The sequence below is a fragment of the Chroicocephalus ridibundus genome, chromosome 3 (genome assembly GCF_963924245.1).
Source record: "Chroicocephalus ridibundus chromosome 3, bChrRid1.1, whole genome shotgun sequence".
NCBI classification, from domain to species: Eukaryota; Metazoa; Chordata; class Aves; order Charadriiformes; family Laridae; genus Chroicocephalus; species Chroicocephalus ridibundus.
This window is the reverse complement of record NC_086286.1, coordinates 96834140-96851655: the sequence shown is the minus strand read 5'-3', so window position 1 is coordinate 96851655 and position 17516 is coordinate 96834140. Positions and strand designations below refer to the sequence as shown.

Here is a 17516-nt window from a genome sequence, read left to right as displayed (position 1 = left end):
AAATCCCTCAGCTTTTCTTCATAAGAGAGGTGTTTGAGTCCCCTAATCATCTTGGTAGCCCTCTGCTGCACCCTCTCCAGCAGTTCCCTGTCCTTCTTGAACCGGGGAGCCCAGAACTGGACACAGTACTCCAGGTGCGGCCTCACCAAGGCAGAGTAGAGGGGGAGGATCATCTCCCATGACCTGCTTGCCACACTCAAGAAGGTGGCAACTGGGAACAGCCAGTATGGATTCATCGAGGACAAACCGTGGCTGACCAACCTGATTGCCAATTCTAAGATGACTGACTGTGTGGATTAGGGGAGAGCAGTGGATGTTTTATACCTTGACTTCAGCCAGGTTTTTGGCATAGTCTCATCATATCGTTGTAGTCAAATCTGTGAGATATGGGCTGGATAAATGGACAATAACGTGAGTGGAAGGTTGGTTGGATTGCTGGGCTCAAAGGTGGAATAACCACTATGCATTCCAACTGCTACCTAATAACTAGTGTCATCCCCCATGGGGTGATACTGAGGACAGTATTATTTAGTGTCTTTATTAATAACCTGGATGATGGGATTCTCAGCAAGTTCATGGATGTTATCAAATATGGGGAAGTGTGCTGGAAGGTAGGGCAAGAATGATATTCAGTGGGACCTCAACACACTGGAGAAATGAGCTAATGCAGAACTCGGGAAGTTAAGCAATGGCAAACATGAGGTCCTGCCTCTGAGAAGGAATAGCCTTATGCAACAACGCAGGCTAGGTGCCAAATTGCTAGAAAGCAGCTCTACAGAATAGGAGGTGGAAGTCCTGCTGGGTGGCCTAGTGGTGGAGAAGGCCAACTGCATCTTGGGCTGCCTTAGCAAGAGCATGGACAGCAGATCAGAAGTGATTATCACCTGTGAGACTGCATCTGGAGTTCTATGTCCAGTTTAGAGCTCCCCAGGAGAGAATAAAGAGCAGCTCATTGGCGTGAGCCAAGTGGAGGCCCACCAAGATAGCCAGGGGCTTGGAGCCCATGATGTACAAGGCGAGACTGAGGCAGCTGGGTTTGTTCAGCCTTAAGATAAGATAATTTGGAAAGGACGAGGGTGGGGGATGGTGTTCAGACTCATTGCTGTCTGTAAGAACTGGGAGGGTGCAGAGAAGCCAGAGCCAGACTCTTGTCAGAGATGTACAGTGAAGGGACAAAAGGCAGTGGACACAAGTTACAACCAGAGGAATTTTTACTCTAAGAATAATTTTTATATAATGAATGGGGAAATGAGTAAAGACAGGATATGCAGTCTCACAAGTGGGAAAGCAAAATCAATAAAATATTTTACCTCTAGGAATCTGTCAAATTTGTATGTGTTAGCTGTGTTGTACATCCAACAGTTCGAGAAGAGTGGGAACCGTAGAATCATAGAACAACCCAGGTTGGAGGGGACCTCAAAGATCATCTGGTCCAACCTTTCATGAGAAAGGGAAACTAGATGAGCAGAACAGAAGTTGCATAAGTTCAGAAATTATTTCAGTAATTAACCACTCATTTTTAGGTGAGAGCATAGGGAAGGTTATTTCACTAGATCCCATTTTGCGTGCTTGGTCTTGGGCATGCATCTAAAATTGACCCCTGAGCTGTTGATTGTATGAGTCACCCCAGCCAAAAGAAACTAACAAAAAGCAGCCAGTGTAGGTAGTTGATGAAGAGTCCAGAACTATTTGATAACCTGTACATCTGCACACCTCCAAAGCTTTAAATTTAGTTCCTAGATGTGTAGTACCTGATGCTATATCACTTGAAAGATTTGACAAAATGCTGCTAGAAATTTTGCAAGTTGTAGCCTGCTGTTCTAGTTAACCTCACTTAAACCTTAGAGTTCTATATAAGGAAATTACACTCTCTGAAGGGTGAAAGAATATTTAGATATTGCTCATCTTAATTTTTTGAAAGTAATTTAGAAAACACCATATGCTTTCCCTTGGAAATTTTCCAGTCTTTTCATCCTCAGACCTGTAAAAATCATGTGCGTTGTACTGAGGTGGTGAGACTGGATTCTAGAGACTGGCAAAGACATGCAATCTGCCTCCTGCTAGATGATTTGAGGGAGAAAGAGAATGTTCAGGGGTTTTTTTATTAGGTAGTTATTGTGCTTCAAGTATATAATTTTGTCTGTATGTCTGCTGTATATCTCACAAAACATACAAGTATACGTTAATAAAGACCTAAAGCAGGGTTATTCTTGTTTGAATGTAGCCAGCCAAATTTGGCAAAGAGTTTAGCAAAGACATTAATAGGGTAAGATTGTACATTAAGATCTTTTTCTGAGTTAAAACTTATCAAATTGCAGCAGGAAGAGCATTATTAACAGATCTTTTTATTGAAAGATCATAAAATAAAGAATTCAGTCATCTGCTGAAATAAGCTGGGCTTGAATTAATATTTCAAAACTCACCCCTTCTGGGTTTTGGGTTTTTTTTTTTTAATGCTTAGGTAATTTGGTGTGGTTTTTGAAATGAAAGGAATGAGTTTTCTTTCAGTAAACTGTATCTCTATATTTTTCTCAATTGTTCTGGGTTTTGGAGGCCTTCATAGCTGACTATTAACATTTAAAAATTAAAATAAAGGTATTAATAGGAATAAATGTATTAAAACTGGTTCTGCAGAAGAATAGCAGAACTGTAATGAGTGGATTTAATATCAATGAATAGTTCAGAATTTTTAAAGCCAAGAAGATCCCTAAGGCTGAATGGAAAGATGACTACTATTAATTGACAAAACTGTGGAAAGCTGTGTCATTTTTTTGTAGAGGTTTCACACTTTTTTGAATAAGAGAGAATTGATATCCGAATTATTTATTCTGTTTTAATACCACAAGAAAAATCCAGTGCAATAAAACTATTGTAAAGAATGCCATTATTTGAAGAATGTTTACGTTTGAGATTTTTATTTTATTGTTTTGTGTTCCAGGGTGAACGTGGCTTTGCAGGTAGTAAAGGTGAAGAAGGTGAAAAGGTAAATTATTCTGTCCACGTTACTTATTTTTTTGGTGTAACAACTTGATATATGGCCAGCCAAGTACAGTTTTGTTCTGAAGGTCTTCCTTAAGTCTTTCATGATAAAATTCTTATTTTTTTGCCGTGTAAATTATTCCTGAAATGCATAAGAATAAGAAGATTTTTATGTGTTAATTAGTGTCAACAGTTGTTCTTTTAGAAACACCTTGTCTTTTTTTTTTTTAAGAAAAGATTTAATAATAAAATCTAACAGAACCATAACCACTGGACTCCACTACTGTTTACTGCTATCTTATTTCTATGCTAACTAGTAAAAGCTTATTTCTACAGTATGGAATGTATGATGAGATGATGTGTAGGTATTTGTAGTAGTGAATTATTGCTTTTATACCTTAAAAATTTTAGAGGAACTTACTGTGTTGATCGTAACTACTAAATGTTTTACACACTTTTTTCCTAAGAACATACATTTACTGCAATAGCAAAATTCAACATTTGCTACAGCATAACTGACTGTTAATTTAAAAAGGTTAATTTTCGTTTATATACTTTGGTGTGCCTACACAGTAGTTAACATGAGTTTTGTTTTCTGCATACATCTGATTCGGAGTGTGTTGACTTGACTGCCAGTGGCCAAGCTGAATGCAGGTGCATTTACCTCTTCCCCAGACTGGAAGTTCAGTCCCTTTGCCTGATGGACTGGCAAGTTGTCCTAAGGACAATCTTAGTCTCCTGACAACCATAAAACGTTCCGAGTGTAAATTCCAGGAGAAGCCTTTCCTTGTTCTTCACCAGTGGGTGTCGGAAATGGAGCTTGAAGCAGTTTGTCCTAATTGTAGATGCTTTGTAGCGGCTGGAAATAGTTCAAAAGCTTGTGCATTAAAATGGGAATTAAACTGGCCCTGTGGAAGCCTGTCTTGGGTGACAGAATGCCAGCCTGGCTCGCTCTAGATGATGCAACCTAATCTTCTCATGTGGCTTCAGACAAGTAAGTCTTCACAGGTCATCAAAGGCAAGCCTGTGTTGAGGGACAAGTGGGAGGAAGAGCCTGTTCTTAGCTTGCCTAATAGAAATTTAAGTAACGATGGTGATAGTTTATGGTTGAAACTTCAGCTCCTAACCCTATTGCTGCCTGGTTACTGCTTTTTCACTAGTTTTGGCTGATTTGGATTAGACAATCTGAATTAAAAGGCTTTTCTTGGGTCATAGGTAGTTTCTCTGTGTTTCAGCTCACTGTCTGAAAAAGGTGCAGAAAAGCAGTTCTGCTGAATTTACATATCATAAAGATGAGGAATGACAGATACTGCTATTCTGGCAATATTCAGACTGCGGAAAATGGGGAGTAGGTGGCAGCTTCTGAATTTAAAAAAGTGCAATATAATTGTGAGTTAGGCTGCTTTGGACATGGATATATTCACTCACCCACCATACCAGAAGTGTCAGCCAGCTTTCCAGTGTTCATATTTTGAAGAAGGCATGTTATGGATTAACAAAATTTAAGCAGATTTAAAATTGTGGAGGTATTTTAGGAGGAAGTATTCCAGTAACCAGGAAGGAAGAAGTGTCAGAAGTAAAATACAGCATCCATAGCAACTAACATTTATAATGTGAAGATTGTCTCCAAAAAAACCCACTTGTTAAGCTTGAGTGTTTCTTGGTGGTATTGTTACTCATCAGCTCTGAAGGGCTTATGGATTTTTTATTTTTTTTTCCTTTCATAATTGCTTTGCAGCTGTGCTGTGCCTTCCTCGAGTTTTATGAATAAATTGTGTTTGGACACAGGCACGTGGTTCCAGCTGTTGCTGCCACTCTCTTTGCTTGATTTCCCTTATTTTAAGGCAGTGATAAAATGACCCAACCACTGGTAGTCACATTTTTCTGAAGTAGAAGCTGAGTCAGCACATTTAGATTATTTTTTTTTCTTTTGTAACTTTTCTTTCTTGTAAGTTCAGAAGTTAATTAAAAGATCCCATTTAAAAGTATTTCCACTGTAACTATTAACAATGTATTCAGCTGTCCTTCAAATAACAGGAAATATGTGAGTGGAAGGATCTTTATTTACCAGTGGTCACTCAAAAATTATTTGCAACAGTCTCATCAGAAGCTACACATCGTGATTTGTGAGGAAAGAGTGTGTTTTAAGAGTATGGGAAGGAAGTCTCAGCCTGGACTTCTAACAGTTACTCAATTTAGCCTTAATTCAAATAATTATTGAAGAACAAGAATGCTGAATTTCCGGTTACTGAACTCCAGTACTAAAAACATATCAACACCTTTGCATTTTAACATAGCATCACATAATAAAATACTTGTACTAATTTGTGCGTAACAAACATGGTTAAAAGCCTGGAACTTAAAATCTGATTTTTTTTTTCTAGTAGAAAAAAACCTCTGCTTCATCTTGCATATTAAGGAGCAAGATAGTGTTTGCACACTCTGTTTTGCATATGACCTAGGGTGGGACACAGCTGCCTAAACATGGGTTGTTTGCCATTCCAAACTCTCCAGAAGTACATTAAAATGAACAATCCTATATTTTTTTTTTTTGGTGAGCATATAATTTCATAGGATTGAATATCTGAAACCAACTCAGATTTATACCTCACCAAATCAAACTGGTTGACTTCGACTTTTATTTCACTACGTTTTTCTTTTGCAGAATAAGCTCTGGGGATATCAGGGAGACGCAGGCAACTGAGGGGAAAGTGATTGTATGTAAATTAAAGATACAGGGGGCATCTGTAATTTAAACTATAGAGGGAGATTCTTTTAGGCTGTTTAAAACACTTGGTTTTCCTTGAGGAATCCAGAAGTCTTGTTCTGCCTTTCTCCTTTTTTTCAGTCTTGGTTGGACGTGGTTCTGTCTTACAGAAGCCAGTAGTGGTAAGGGAAGCTACAGACTGCGTGTGCAGGTGTTACGCTGCAAGTTTTCCTTCCATGGGAAATATAATCTCACTGTAAATTTGTATTAATTCCCCTTTGTATTCTGTTTTCTTTGTGTTACTTAGATAATGACATTGTCTTATATGATAGTCTTGCAGCTGCAACAAAAATATTGGCCTACCCTTACAGAGTACGTTTGAAAAAGTATATGCTGAGAGCAGCTTGGATTGGTTTGCTGCCAGGAAGGCAGATTAGAGCATGTGGATCCATCCTTGTTCTAAGGCTGTTCAGAATTGTAATTTTACAGTATGGGATAGAAAGTATGAGTATTACACTGTACGGTGAGAGGAAGTCAGGAGAGACTGATAATAGCTAGAAGAAAGCTTTAGAATCCAGAATGTTCTTGGCAAATCAGAGATGTAGCCTGAAAGAAAAAAAAAAAGGATCCAACACAAAAGGAACCAAGTGCAAGGAACGACCTGTAGGGGAGAATAAGTCTGAGCTTTGAAAAACCAAATCAAATCATATCTGCCCAGAAATTAAAATCTGAGGATTATTTGGATCAGAAGCTGAACACAAGTAAATGAAGTCAGTCAGTTGCAAACGAAAGACTCTTAGTAAGATGTTTTAAAGTGGAATATTGTCTGCAACACTAATTAGATAGCCCTGTGCTATTTGGTATTTGTAAGGCTTCAACTTAAAGGGTTTTGAAAGGAGAGCACTGAGAATGACTGGTGCTCAGGAGCACATGACCTTCGAGGAAGGATTGCATGAATGAAGATTACTTAGTGTAGAGTCAGCTGAAAAGAAATATGTAAACAGTCTTCAGATACATAACACGGCTGGAAAGAGGAAGGGAATGGTGTATTTGCTGTGTCCGTAGTGCAATGGGCTGAACTTGCAGCAAGGGAGGTGCTGTGTAGCCATTAGTAAAGGGTTTTTAATTTTAATGCTGTTGTTTCTTATGGAAGTAGTTTCTCCTTCCAGTGGTCTGCACTTATTATTCTGGTTACAGAAAAGGAAATAAACTAAAGAAAGGCTTGCTTCATGAAAATGCAGGTGGTTGGATTATCTTAAATGATTTTACCATTTTCTGTTAATAGCATGAAAATTATGCAAGGTGTCACACTGATTTCTAATTGGATAAGCACAGAGAACCGCAAGATAGTTTCTTTTAAAATGTATATACTTATTTTTTTTTAATCCCCAGTTAATACTTTTCTGTCTTAGGATAGTAAAGCTCTGGAAGAGGTTACCCAAAGTGGTTATGCAGCCTCTTTTCCTTGAAGTTTTCAAGACCAGCCCTGAGCAACCTGGCCCGACCCCATAGCTGAACCTTGCTTTGAGCAGGAGATCGGGCTAGAGACCTCTTGAGATCATGTCCAGCCTCAATTATCCTTTGATTTTATGAATAGCGAACATGAACGTGGTATTTTTCTGATTTGGCACATGTGTTCACATTATAAATCCACATAAAAAAGGAGAACAATAAAACATGATAATGGTTTGGGATTTGTTTGGGGTTTTTTTTTAATATTAGCAGGGGTGTGATGTGAATGTACACTTAATTTACAGTATGGACTAATAGTGTTCACCAGAATATGTTATAGGCAGATTTTTTAAGATGTGTATATACAATCACACACTCTTCTTTTGGAGCATCACAACTCGGGGTGACCAGTGCCCGCCCTTAAATATCCGCTCACCTCTCAGCTGGTGCTGTCTTCCTCATAGAAGCTGTCATGGAACGTTTGTTTGGATAGCATTGTACATGGTTGCTTGGATGACGGGTGCGTATGCACTCTCTGGGATGTTTTTAGCTTAGGTTTGCTGAAACCCTATGATACAGTTTATTTTCCAATACAAATGATTACAAAACAAATTGTTCAACATAAATGAAATCTAAAGGTGTCTTCAAAATTTGCTAAGTAACAAAAAAAGGAAAATCTTAAAATTTATTAAAATGAAAATTGTCATGCAACTGTTGGGCTGTCTGATCACAGCTCCATTCACCTGAGCTGTGTCTATTCCCATAGTTGAAGTTCTGTCCCTGCGTTGTCTAAATACAATTTTATTTACCAAGTGAATTTTCTTCTTTCATTTTTACAGCCTTCTATGTATTGCTGCTCTCTTCTTTCTTTTTTTTTTTTTTTGACTGGATTGCTTTCTTCCAGTGTCCTATCGTAAAGCAATTACTTTCTGAAAAATAAAATCTCTGTCAGTTTCTGACAATTCAGAGTAAGAAGGAGAACCAGGCACTGAAATCAGTGACACATAAAATAAAACCTGCCTTTCCTATCAGTTTGTAGACAAAGTTTGAGACAGAGTTCTAACAATCGGTGATCTCTGATCCCGGTTTTGATACCTCTGGGAAATATTATAAATACAACATGGTAAAAAGGAATAAAATAAGGAATAAGTTGATACAGAGCATTATGCAATGTACTAAGAACTTGAGCCATATAGAAATTGCAGTGCAATGAAGTTACATGTATTCCTGCTTTGAGCATGTCACAACCCTTCAAGTTGGAACAAAAAAGCACAGAACCCCCAAAATAACAGATCTTAAAGACCCAGAGGAAACCCTGATAACTAAAGGGTCCACAAAATGGGCGTTCACTCTAACAACAGAGTTAGAAGCACCAGGTTTTCTTAAAACATATGCTTAAAGCTATGTCACAAAATTTGGTGCATCGTTTAATGACTGTCAGTTTACTCTAAATGGAGAAACCCAAAGTCCACCAAACCAAAACAAAGGGCAGCGCCTTATCTCAAACACCAGTTGGCTTGAGTTGCTTAAATGCAGCCATGGGGGAGAAGATAAGTTATCAAGATATACATTGTCACTAGCAATTTAAAAAAAAATTAATTTCAGAAATCTCAATACCTAGTTATAATGTTTTATCTGTCTCTCAGGTAACCCTTGCCTCTCCAGCAGTTGTCTTCTATTCTTTAATTTGTAGCTTCTTAATTTGCTGAGGCAAGATGTTCAAGTGCTTCAGTTCAGATGAGTGGACACGTTCAAAGTTTTGAGCTTGGCAGCTGTTTTGAGCTTAACAAAAAAATAAACTCGAAGTTAGATCTGAGATCTTGAAACCTACAGAGGTTGAAGTCTCATTCATTATTTATTTTGATACTTGAAGCATGTATGTTGCTTGGGAGTTGGAACTGGCCCAAAGCCTGCTAGGTAATCAGGCAAATAACCTCTTAAGTTATCTTTTTTCCTTTGTTAAATCTGTGATTTATTCTCTTTTTTCTCTTGGCTCTTGCTTCCTTTGGTCATTGCAAGGTCTCTCTTTACCCAGGTCCTACATTTTCCTGTCATCTTGTCTACCTTCTTGGTTAGAATATGCATTTGCTGTAGTGTACTTCACAGATACGATTCTTTCTGTAACTGAGCTGGAACACTGAGAATTCAGTTTTGTGGGACATATGCAACCTGAACACCATATAAATTTCATTATAATTTGGCAGCATGTGTGGAACAAATCTATATTTTATTTGGAATAGTGGTGATAAAAAAGCCAACACATTTACATGGTAATTATAGCTGAGCAAACATGACAGCGTCGTCACTAATAGATAACAGTGATTTCACAGAGCTGGGAAAACTAAATTCCTTGCTTAGCTGCTTCAAAATACTAGTATAAAATCCTTGTTTCTGTTTCAACTCAGAGAGGCAAGTAAGATATGCTGTTATATAGACTAAATCGCAGTACTAGTTGATATCGCAGAAGGCTCAGAAGTTGTGAGTGGTAGAGTAGGAGGATGGCTGCGCTCTGGAGAGGGACTCTTCAATTGCAGTTTTCCTTGACTGGTTGCTTTCCTTGATAAAACACATTCCCCTCCCATCTCACACTTGAAATAGAGGATTTTAAAAATGAATATCATTGGAGCTGAGCTACGTAGCAGTATATGTGCTGTGATATGTACTTGTAAACACTTGATCTTTGGTAAAGTTATTATTTTACTCTCATTCTTTGATATTTCTCAGTAAAATGATTATAAATAAAAATTACATGTATTTGACTAAAAGAAACTTTGAAAGTAAAACCACAATGAGAATAATTCATTACTTCCAAAATTTCATCCTTTTATCTTTACTTCTTGTCTGTTTTGATTGTGCTTTTGCCTGTGTATACATGTGAGAAGAGAGCGAGTCTGGGGCTTGTCCAGCCTAAATGTAGAAAAAATTGTCATCTGCTTCATTTTCTTCTAAACGCAGGATGTTCTTTGTATATATTTACTATTTTGTGGAGTACAATTTGAATTATCCCAGGAAATAAGGCTTCCTCTATTTCCTTTAGAAGAAAATTCCTAATAGATCTTAGTGTCAAGAAGATTTCCTGGAGGTTCAACATTTTCTACTTCATCCTATCGCACCTAATAAAATACTCCTCTGTCTCTCTTCCATCCATTCAGAACATGCAAGGCTATTAAACTTCCAGTGTGTTTCCAGGTGTAGTCTTTTATTTCCCAGTCTTCAATATGCTTCTCTTAAACAAGCATAAATAAATGAAGAAGGAATCACCTTTCCTTTCTAAGATGCTAGTTGAAGTTAGTCATTTTTTAGCCCTTCTAATATTTTGATGTCTGTATTATAAATCTCAGTGATGAAACCGGTCCACATAAGACAGCTCAAGTACTGGGGAAGCTTCCAATCTACTTGAAAAATAGAAGCTATTACTCATGGATAGAAGACAGTCATGAACCTCAAAGGACTATAATTAAAAATACTAAAAAACTACAATTAAGAGAAGCAGTTAGTAACCCTCCTGTGTATTAGTACAGCACGTATATTTGTCAGCTGAAAATTCTGCTAAAAATGCTTCAGTCTAAACAAAAGACTAGAAGAGTAAATTCAGTAAGATGCAAATCTTGATGTAACTATGGCCACTGCATATACAGACCTATTAGTCTGCACGTTTTTTGGAGTATGGAAGAAAGTGCGTTTTGCTTTATAGACTAAGGGTCCGATTCCCTAATTTGTTTGGATGGTGGCAGTCAGAGCCACTGCGCTGAAAATGTGCCTCCTTACCTCTGCTAACCATCAATACAGATACCTTATTAGGGCAGGGGGAAGATTTTCTGAAGTCTTTTAAATCCTATTTCATATAGTAAAGACTGGGGGCTTTACCAGCTGGATGTAAATATGAACTGAGGTTTTTTTCATACTTGTCTTCCAGTGCTATGTAGGGAAGTATTAGAGTTTTCTCTTTCTCATCCTGTAACTACTTAGTCACTTGTTTGCACCTTTTAAGCTTTGGGGTTGAGGGGAATATTTTTCTTTGCTTTGCTTGTGTGATTGTTCTGCTCTGACATTGTGGGTAGCATTTTAGAATTTTTTTCATGAAGTCATATGAGGTTATATGTTGTTTATAAGACAGCCGTCTCAATGAGGAGCCATGCAAGTGTTTTTACTTGACAGAGGTTTTTTTTATTACCAAGCAGATGATGTACGATCACAATGAGAGACACCTGTACATAGATATTCTAGGGGAAAAGGAAAAGCATATTGTTAATTCTACAGGAAGTCTCTACCTGTAATAAAAGCAGTCACATTGGCATTTATCCTAGTAAGGTAAACCAGGGCTTATCCTGTAATTCTGTGGTATTTGGCTTGATCTGGCCATCTTCTTACTGTTTAACTCTCTTGCCCTTTGAAAGAGGCTTAATCGAAACTGCCTGTTGGGAACAGTCCCTAGCCTATGCTAACTTTTGAACTGTGCCTGGGAATTATACAGGGAAATGCTAATTAGACTCATTGAAATGTCTGCAAGAGACCTTCACAGCTGGGGTCTATCAACTTAATGATATAGATGACCAAGTTCCAGGTCCCAAGCTGTATCATTGTTTAATTTACTTACACATACCCATTTGGTCAGATTAAAGGTTCATCAGGCTCAGCATCCTGCTTTTAATGATAGCCAGAAGTGGTGCCCAGGGAAAAGCGTAAGGACAAAGTAAGCAAGTATAGTGCTTCTCACCATGTACTCTTCCAGCCTCCAGTTATTTGAGACTGCGATCTCAGCCAGATGTGTTTTCGGTGGATTTAGTATCCTTCAATGGACTTCTCTCCCATTAATGAATGCAGTTTTCCCTTCATGTAAACATAATTCATGTAAACTATGAGCATCTGCAATATCCTGTGGTGAGGAATTATGCCGTTTATCTTTGTGTTTGAAGAACCACTTCCTTTTGTTTGTTTGGAACCTGCTTCCTCTTAATTTAATTTGGTGTCCCTTACTTCTACTGGAAGTGTAAGGTCCTGCGCGTGGATTGGGGTAGACCCAAGCACAAATACAGGCTGGGTGGAGAATGTATTGAGAGCAGCCCTGAGGGGAAGGACTTGGGTGTTGGTTGATGAGAAGCTCAACATGAGCTGACGTGTGCACAGGATGCGGTTGGCTTTCCGGGTTACATCAAAAGAAGCGTTGCCAGCAGGTTGAGAGAGGTGATACTGCCCTCTACTCTGCTCTCAGGAGATCCCCCCTGCAGTACTGTGTGCAGCTCTGGGGTCCCCAACATAAGGACATGGAGCTGTTGGAGCCAGTCCTTAGGAAGGTCACAAAGGTGATCAGAGGGCTGGAGCACGTCTCCTCTGAATACAGGCTGAGAGAGTTGGGGTTGTTCAGCCTGGAGAAGAGAAAGCTCTGGGGAGACCTTATAGCGTCCTTCCAGTACTTAAAGGGGGGGGCCTACAGGAAAGATGGGGAAGGACTCCTTATCAGGGAGTGTTAGCAATAGAATGAGAGGTAATGGTTTTAAATGGAAAGAGAGCAGATTTCAATTAGATATTAGGAAGAAATTGTTCACTGTGAGGGTGGTGAGACACTGGAAGAGGTTGCCCAGAGAAGTTGTGGATGTCCCATCCCCGGAAGTGTTCAAGGCCAGGTTGGATTGGGCTTTGAGCAGCCTGGTTTAGTGGGAGGTGTCCCTGCCTATCGTGGAGGGGGTTGGAGCTAGATGATCTTTAAGGTCCCTTCCAACTCTAACCGTTCTATGATTCTAAGATTCTTCTCCTTTTCAGTATCAATCAAGAATCAATAAGCATCATGCATTCCTGAGCTGTCCTTCCAAACTGAAGAATACCAGCTTACTTAGTATCTCCTACTGTGAAAACTGTTTTGTATTTGATCATAGAATCATAGAATTGTTGAGGTTGGAAGGGACCTTTAAGATCATCGAGTCCAACCTTTAACCTACCCTGACAAGAGCCACTTCTAAACCATGTCCCTAAGTACCACATCTACCCTTTTTTTAAACACCTCCAGGGATGGTGAATCCACCACCTCCCTGGGCAGCCTATTCCAATGTTTAATAACCCTTTCAGTGAAAAAATGTCTCCTAATATCTAATCTAAACCTCCCCTGACGTAAGTTGAACCCGTTTCCTCTCGTCCTATCACTTGTCACCAGGGAGAAGAGGTCAGCCCCCATCTCTCTACAACCTCCTTTCAGGTAGTTGTAGAGGGTGATAAGGTCTCCCCTCAGCCTCCTCTTCTCCAGGCTAAACAACCCCAGCTCCCTCAGTCGTTCTTCATAAGGTTTGTCCTCCAGACCCCTCACCAGCTTTGTAGCCCTTCTCTGGACACGCTCCAACACCTCAATGTCCCTCCTGTAGCGAGGGGCCCAAAACTGAACGCAGTACTCGAGGTGGGGCCTCACCAGTGCCGAGTACAGGGGGATGATCACTTCCCTAGTCCGGCTCACCACACTATTCCTGATACAGGCTAGGATGCTGTTGGCCTTCTTGGCCACCTGGGCACACTGCTGGCTCATATTCAGCCGGCTGTCAACCAACACCCCCAGGTCCTTTTCTGTCGAGCTGCTTTCGAGCCACTCTGCCCCAATCCTGTAGCGCTGCATGGGGTTGTTGTGACCCAAGTGCAGGACCCGGCACTTGGCCTTGTTGAACCTCATACCATTGGTCTCAGCCCATCGGTCCAGCCTGTCCAGATCCCTCTGCAGAGCCAACCTCCCCTCAAGCAGATCAACACGCCCGCCCAGTTTAGTGTCGTCTGCGAACTTACTGAGGGTGCATTCGATCCCTTCATCCAGATCATTGATAAAGATATTAAAGAGAACCGGCCCCAGCACCTAGCCCTGGCGGACACCACTTGTGACTGGACAACAACGGGATTTAACTCCATTTACCACCACTCTCTGGGCACGGCCATCCAGCCAGTTTTTAACCCAGCGAAGAGTATACCTGTCCAGGCCATGAGCATCCAGTTTCTCCAGGAGAATGCGGTGGGAAACAGTGTCAAAAGCTTTGCAAAAATCCAAGTAGATAACATCCACAGCTTTTCCCTCATCCACTAAGTGGGTCACCTTATCATAGAAGGATATTAGGTTTGATAGGCATGACCTGCCCTTCACAAACCCATGCTGACTGGGCCTGATCACCCTGTTCTCCTGCATGTGCCGTGTAATGGCACTGAGGAGGATCTGTTCCATGACCTTCCCAGGCACCGAGGTCAGACTGACTGGCCTGTAGTTCCCCGGATCCTCCTTCCGGCCCTTCTTGTGGATGGGTGTCACATTTGCTAACCTCCAGTCAGCTGGGACCTCCCCGGTTGTCCAGGACTGCTCATAAATGATACCAAGTGGCCTGGCGAGCACCTCCGCCAGCTCTTTCAATACCCTTGGGTGGATCCCATCCGGCCCCATAGATTTGTGCACCTCCAGGTGCTGAAGCAGGTCCCTCACCATTTCCCTTTGGATTACGGGGGCTTCATTCTGCTCCCCATCCCTGTCTTCTAGTTCAGGGGTCTGGGTGCTCAGGGAACAACTGGTCCTACTGCTGAAGACTGAGGCAAAGACTGCATTAAGTACCTCAGCCTTTTCCTCATCCTTGGTCACTATGTTGCCGGCCCCATCTGCTAGAGGACAGAGATAATCCTTAGTCCTCTTCTTATTGCTAATATATTGCTCATCCTTACTAGCTGCCTCTGGATGCTTTTGAGTTCTGTTGCAGTGTTTAAAGATGGTAGAGGCAAGAACTTCAGTGTATATAATATCACAGTGAAAGTCTTTGATTTTTTTATTTGTGCCTTTCTAATATCTCCTCACATGGAACTTCCTTTTTTACCCTCTCTTTAGCTTTGAGTGTGGCCTCAAGATTTCCCTCTTGGTCCTTTTGAACTGACCATTACCAGTTGTTGCATTTAGGAAGCTGTGATTGTGTTCACAGATGTTGTTGCTGCATATGGGACATAAGGATTTTACCGTCTTCGTAATTTTAAATATACCTACATCGAACTTCATTTGTCCTTCTTTTGCTATGTCACTTCATCTCATCATGCCCTTATTGAGTTTGTCACAGCTCATCCTCATCTGTTTTATCCTGTATAATTTGGTATCATCACCAGGTTTAGTCATATGCCTCAAAATAGTTTTCTTTATGAGGTTTGAGTGTAAACAAATCGTGTCTTGCTGAGAACAAGATTAGTGGAGAAGTGACTTTGCCAATACCTCAATGCTGGTGTGAACTCTCAAGCTCGTTCTGCCTTGGATTAGAAATATAATATTTGACAGGTGCATTTTTTTGGCATTAGAAAGCTAGAATACAGGATTTCTTTTCATCGGCTTGGCTAGTGAATTGTTTGTATTCTATGATGAGTGGAAGATGTCCCATGTTCAGCCTATGCTCTGGTTCACCAGAAGAGAGGGGTCATCCTGTGCTGCAGCTACCTAGTCTTTTAGCTCAAGTGATAAAGCTTATGGCTGTAAATTAAAATATTCTCTCTTCTGACTCCACAGATGATCTCTGGTGAAAGGCCTTATAATTCATTATGACAGATGATTTTTCTTGTTCGCCATTTATTAATCTGAACAGACTGAATTTTAAAAAGATGATTGCTGAGTCAAAAGATAAGAAATGCCAGAATATAATTAATTTGCAAACTAAATGTGACCTCAATTGGATTAGAGAGAGGCCTGGAAATAGCCCATCATATGAGTGTTCCCACAAGATAGTCTTAGAGAAATAGGTCTGACTGAAGTTCAGCATCCAGTCATTTTTGTTAAAACTTATTTTCTTATCACTGTTTCTGGATTTATTTTTTTGGTCTGCTTGCTATTTTTGTTGCTTGTCCTTGATTATCTGTGCCTTCTCTTTTCCCTTTTTTTCTGGCTCATAACTTACCTTTGCTGTTGTGCAGACACCCACCCATACACACATTTTTCCATTCTCTTTGCCTATTTTACTTTTCTAAAAGCTGTTTACATTTCACTAATACCTTTGCATAATATATTTGAAGAAAGAGTTATCTTTAACTGGAAGTGCTGTGAGAAGCATTGTAGGTAGAGCGTACCATAACATGAGTACTTCAGCTCCTTACAGATATGGGTTCTGGATAACTTCAGGTAGTATCATTGATGTGGTCTTACATAGAATCCTAGAACCATAGGGTTGGAAGGGACCTCTGGAGATCATCTAGTCCAACCCCCCTGCCAGAGCAAGGTCACCTAGAGCAGGTTGCACAGGAATGCGTCCAGGTGGGTTTTGAATGTCTCCAGAGACGGAGACTCCACCACCTCTCTGGGCAGCCTGTTCCAGGGCTCTGCCACCCTCAGGGTAAAGAAGTTCCTCCTCATGTTTAGGTGGAACTTCCTATGTTCAAGTTTGTGCCCATTACCTCTTGTCCTGTCCCTGGGCACCACTGACAAGAGCCTGGCCCCATCCTCCTGACACCCACCCTTTAAGTATTTATAAGTGTTGATAAGGTCCCCCCTTAGTCATTCTTTTTCCAGACTGAAGAGACCCAAATCCCTCAGCCTTTCTTCATAAGAGAGGTGTTCGAGTCCCCTAATCATCTTGGTAGCCCTTTGCTGTACTACCCTCTCCAGCAGTTCCCTGTCCTTCTTGAACCGGGGAGCCCAGAACTGGACACAGTACTCCAGGTGCGGCCTCACCAAGGCAGAGTAGAGGGGGAGGATGACCTCCCTTGACCTGCTGGCCACACTCTTCTTGACGCACCCCAGGATGCCATTGGCCTTTTTGGCCATGAGGGCACATTGCTGGCTCATGGTCATCCTGTTGTCCACCAGGACTCCCAGGTCTCTTTCCACCAAGCTGCTCTCCAGCAGGTCAGCCCCCAACCTGTACTGGTGCATGGGGTTATTCCTCCCCAGGTGCAGCACCCTACACTTGCCCTTGTTGAATTTCATAAGGTTCCTCTTTGCCCAACTCTCCAGCCTATCCAGGTCTCTCTGGATGGCGGCACAGCCTTCCGGTGTGTCAGCCACCTCCCCCCCCCCAGCTTTGTGTCATCAGTGAACTCGCTGAGGGTGCACTCTATCCCCTTGTCCAGGTCATCGATGAATATACTGAAGAGGACTGGACCCAGTACTGACCCCTGGGGAACACCACTCGTCACTGACCTCCAACTAGACTCTGTGTCCCTAATCACTACCCTCTGAGCTCTGTCTTTCAACCAGTTATCTATCCACCCCACTGTCCATTCATCAAGCGCACTCTTCCTAAGCTTCCCTATGAGGATGCTGCGGGAGACCGTGTCGAACGCCTTGCTTAAGTCAAGGTAGACCACATCTACCGGCCTCCCCTCATCTATCCATCCAGTCATGCCATCATAGAAGGCTATCAGTTTAGTCAGACATGATTTCCCCTTGCTGAATCCATGT

General features: G+C 41.0%; 1 protein-coding gene across 6 annotated transcripts in view; it reads left to right on the top strand.

Annotated features, from left to right (window-relative positions):
* The window catches only part of COL19A1 (collagen type XIX alpha 1 chain), a 220136-nt gene that overhangs the window by 73473 nt on the left and 129147 nt on the right, over positions 1–17516 (top strand). For all 6 annotated transcript variants that reach the window (XM_063330245.1, XM_063330242.1, XM_063330244.1 and 3 more), the window contains one exon: positions 2939–2983. In XM_063330245.1, the coding sequence (XP_063186315.1) occupies positions 2939–2983 (45 nt within the window). The remainder of the gene's footprint in view (positions 1–2938; positions 2984–17516) is intronic.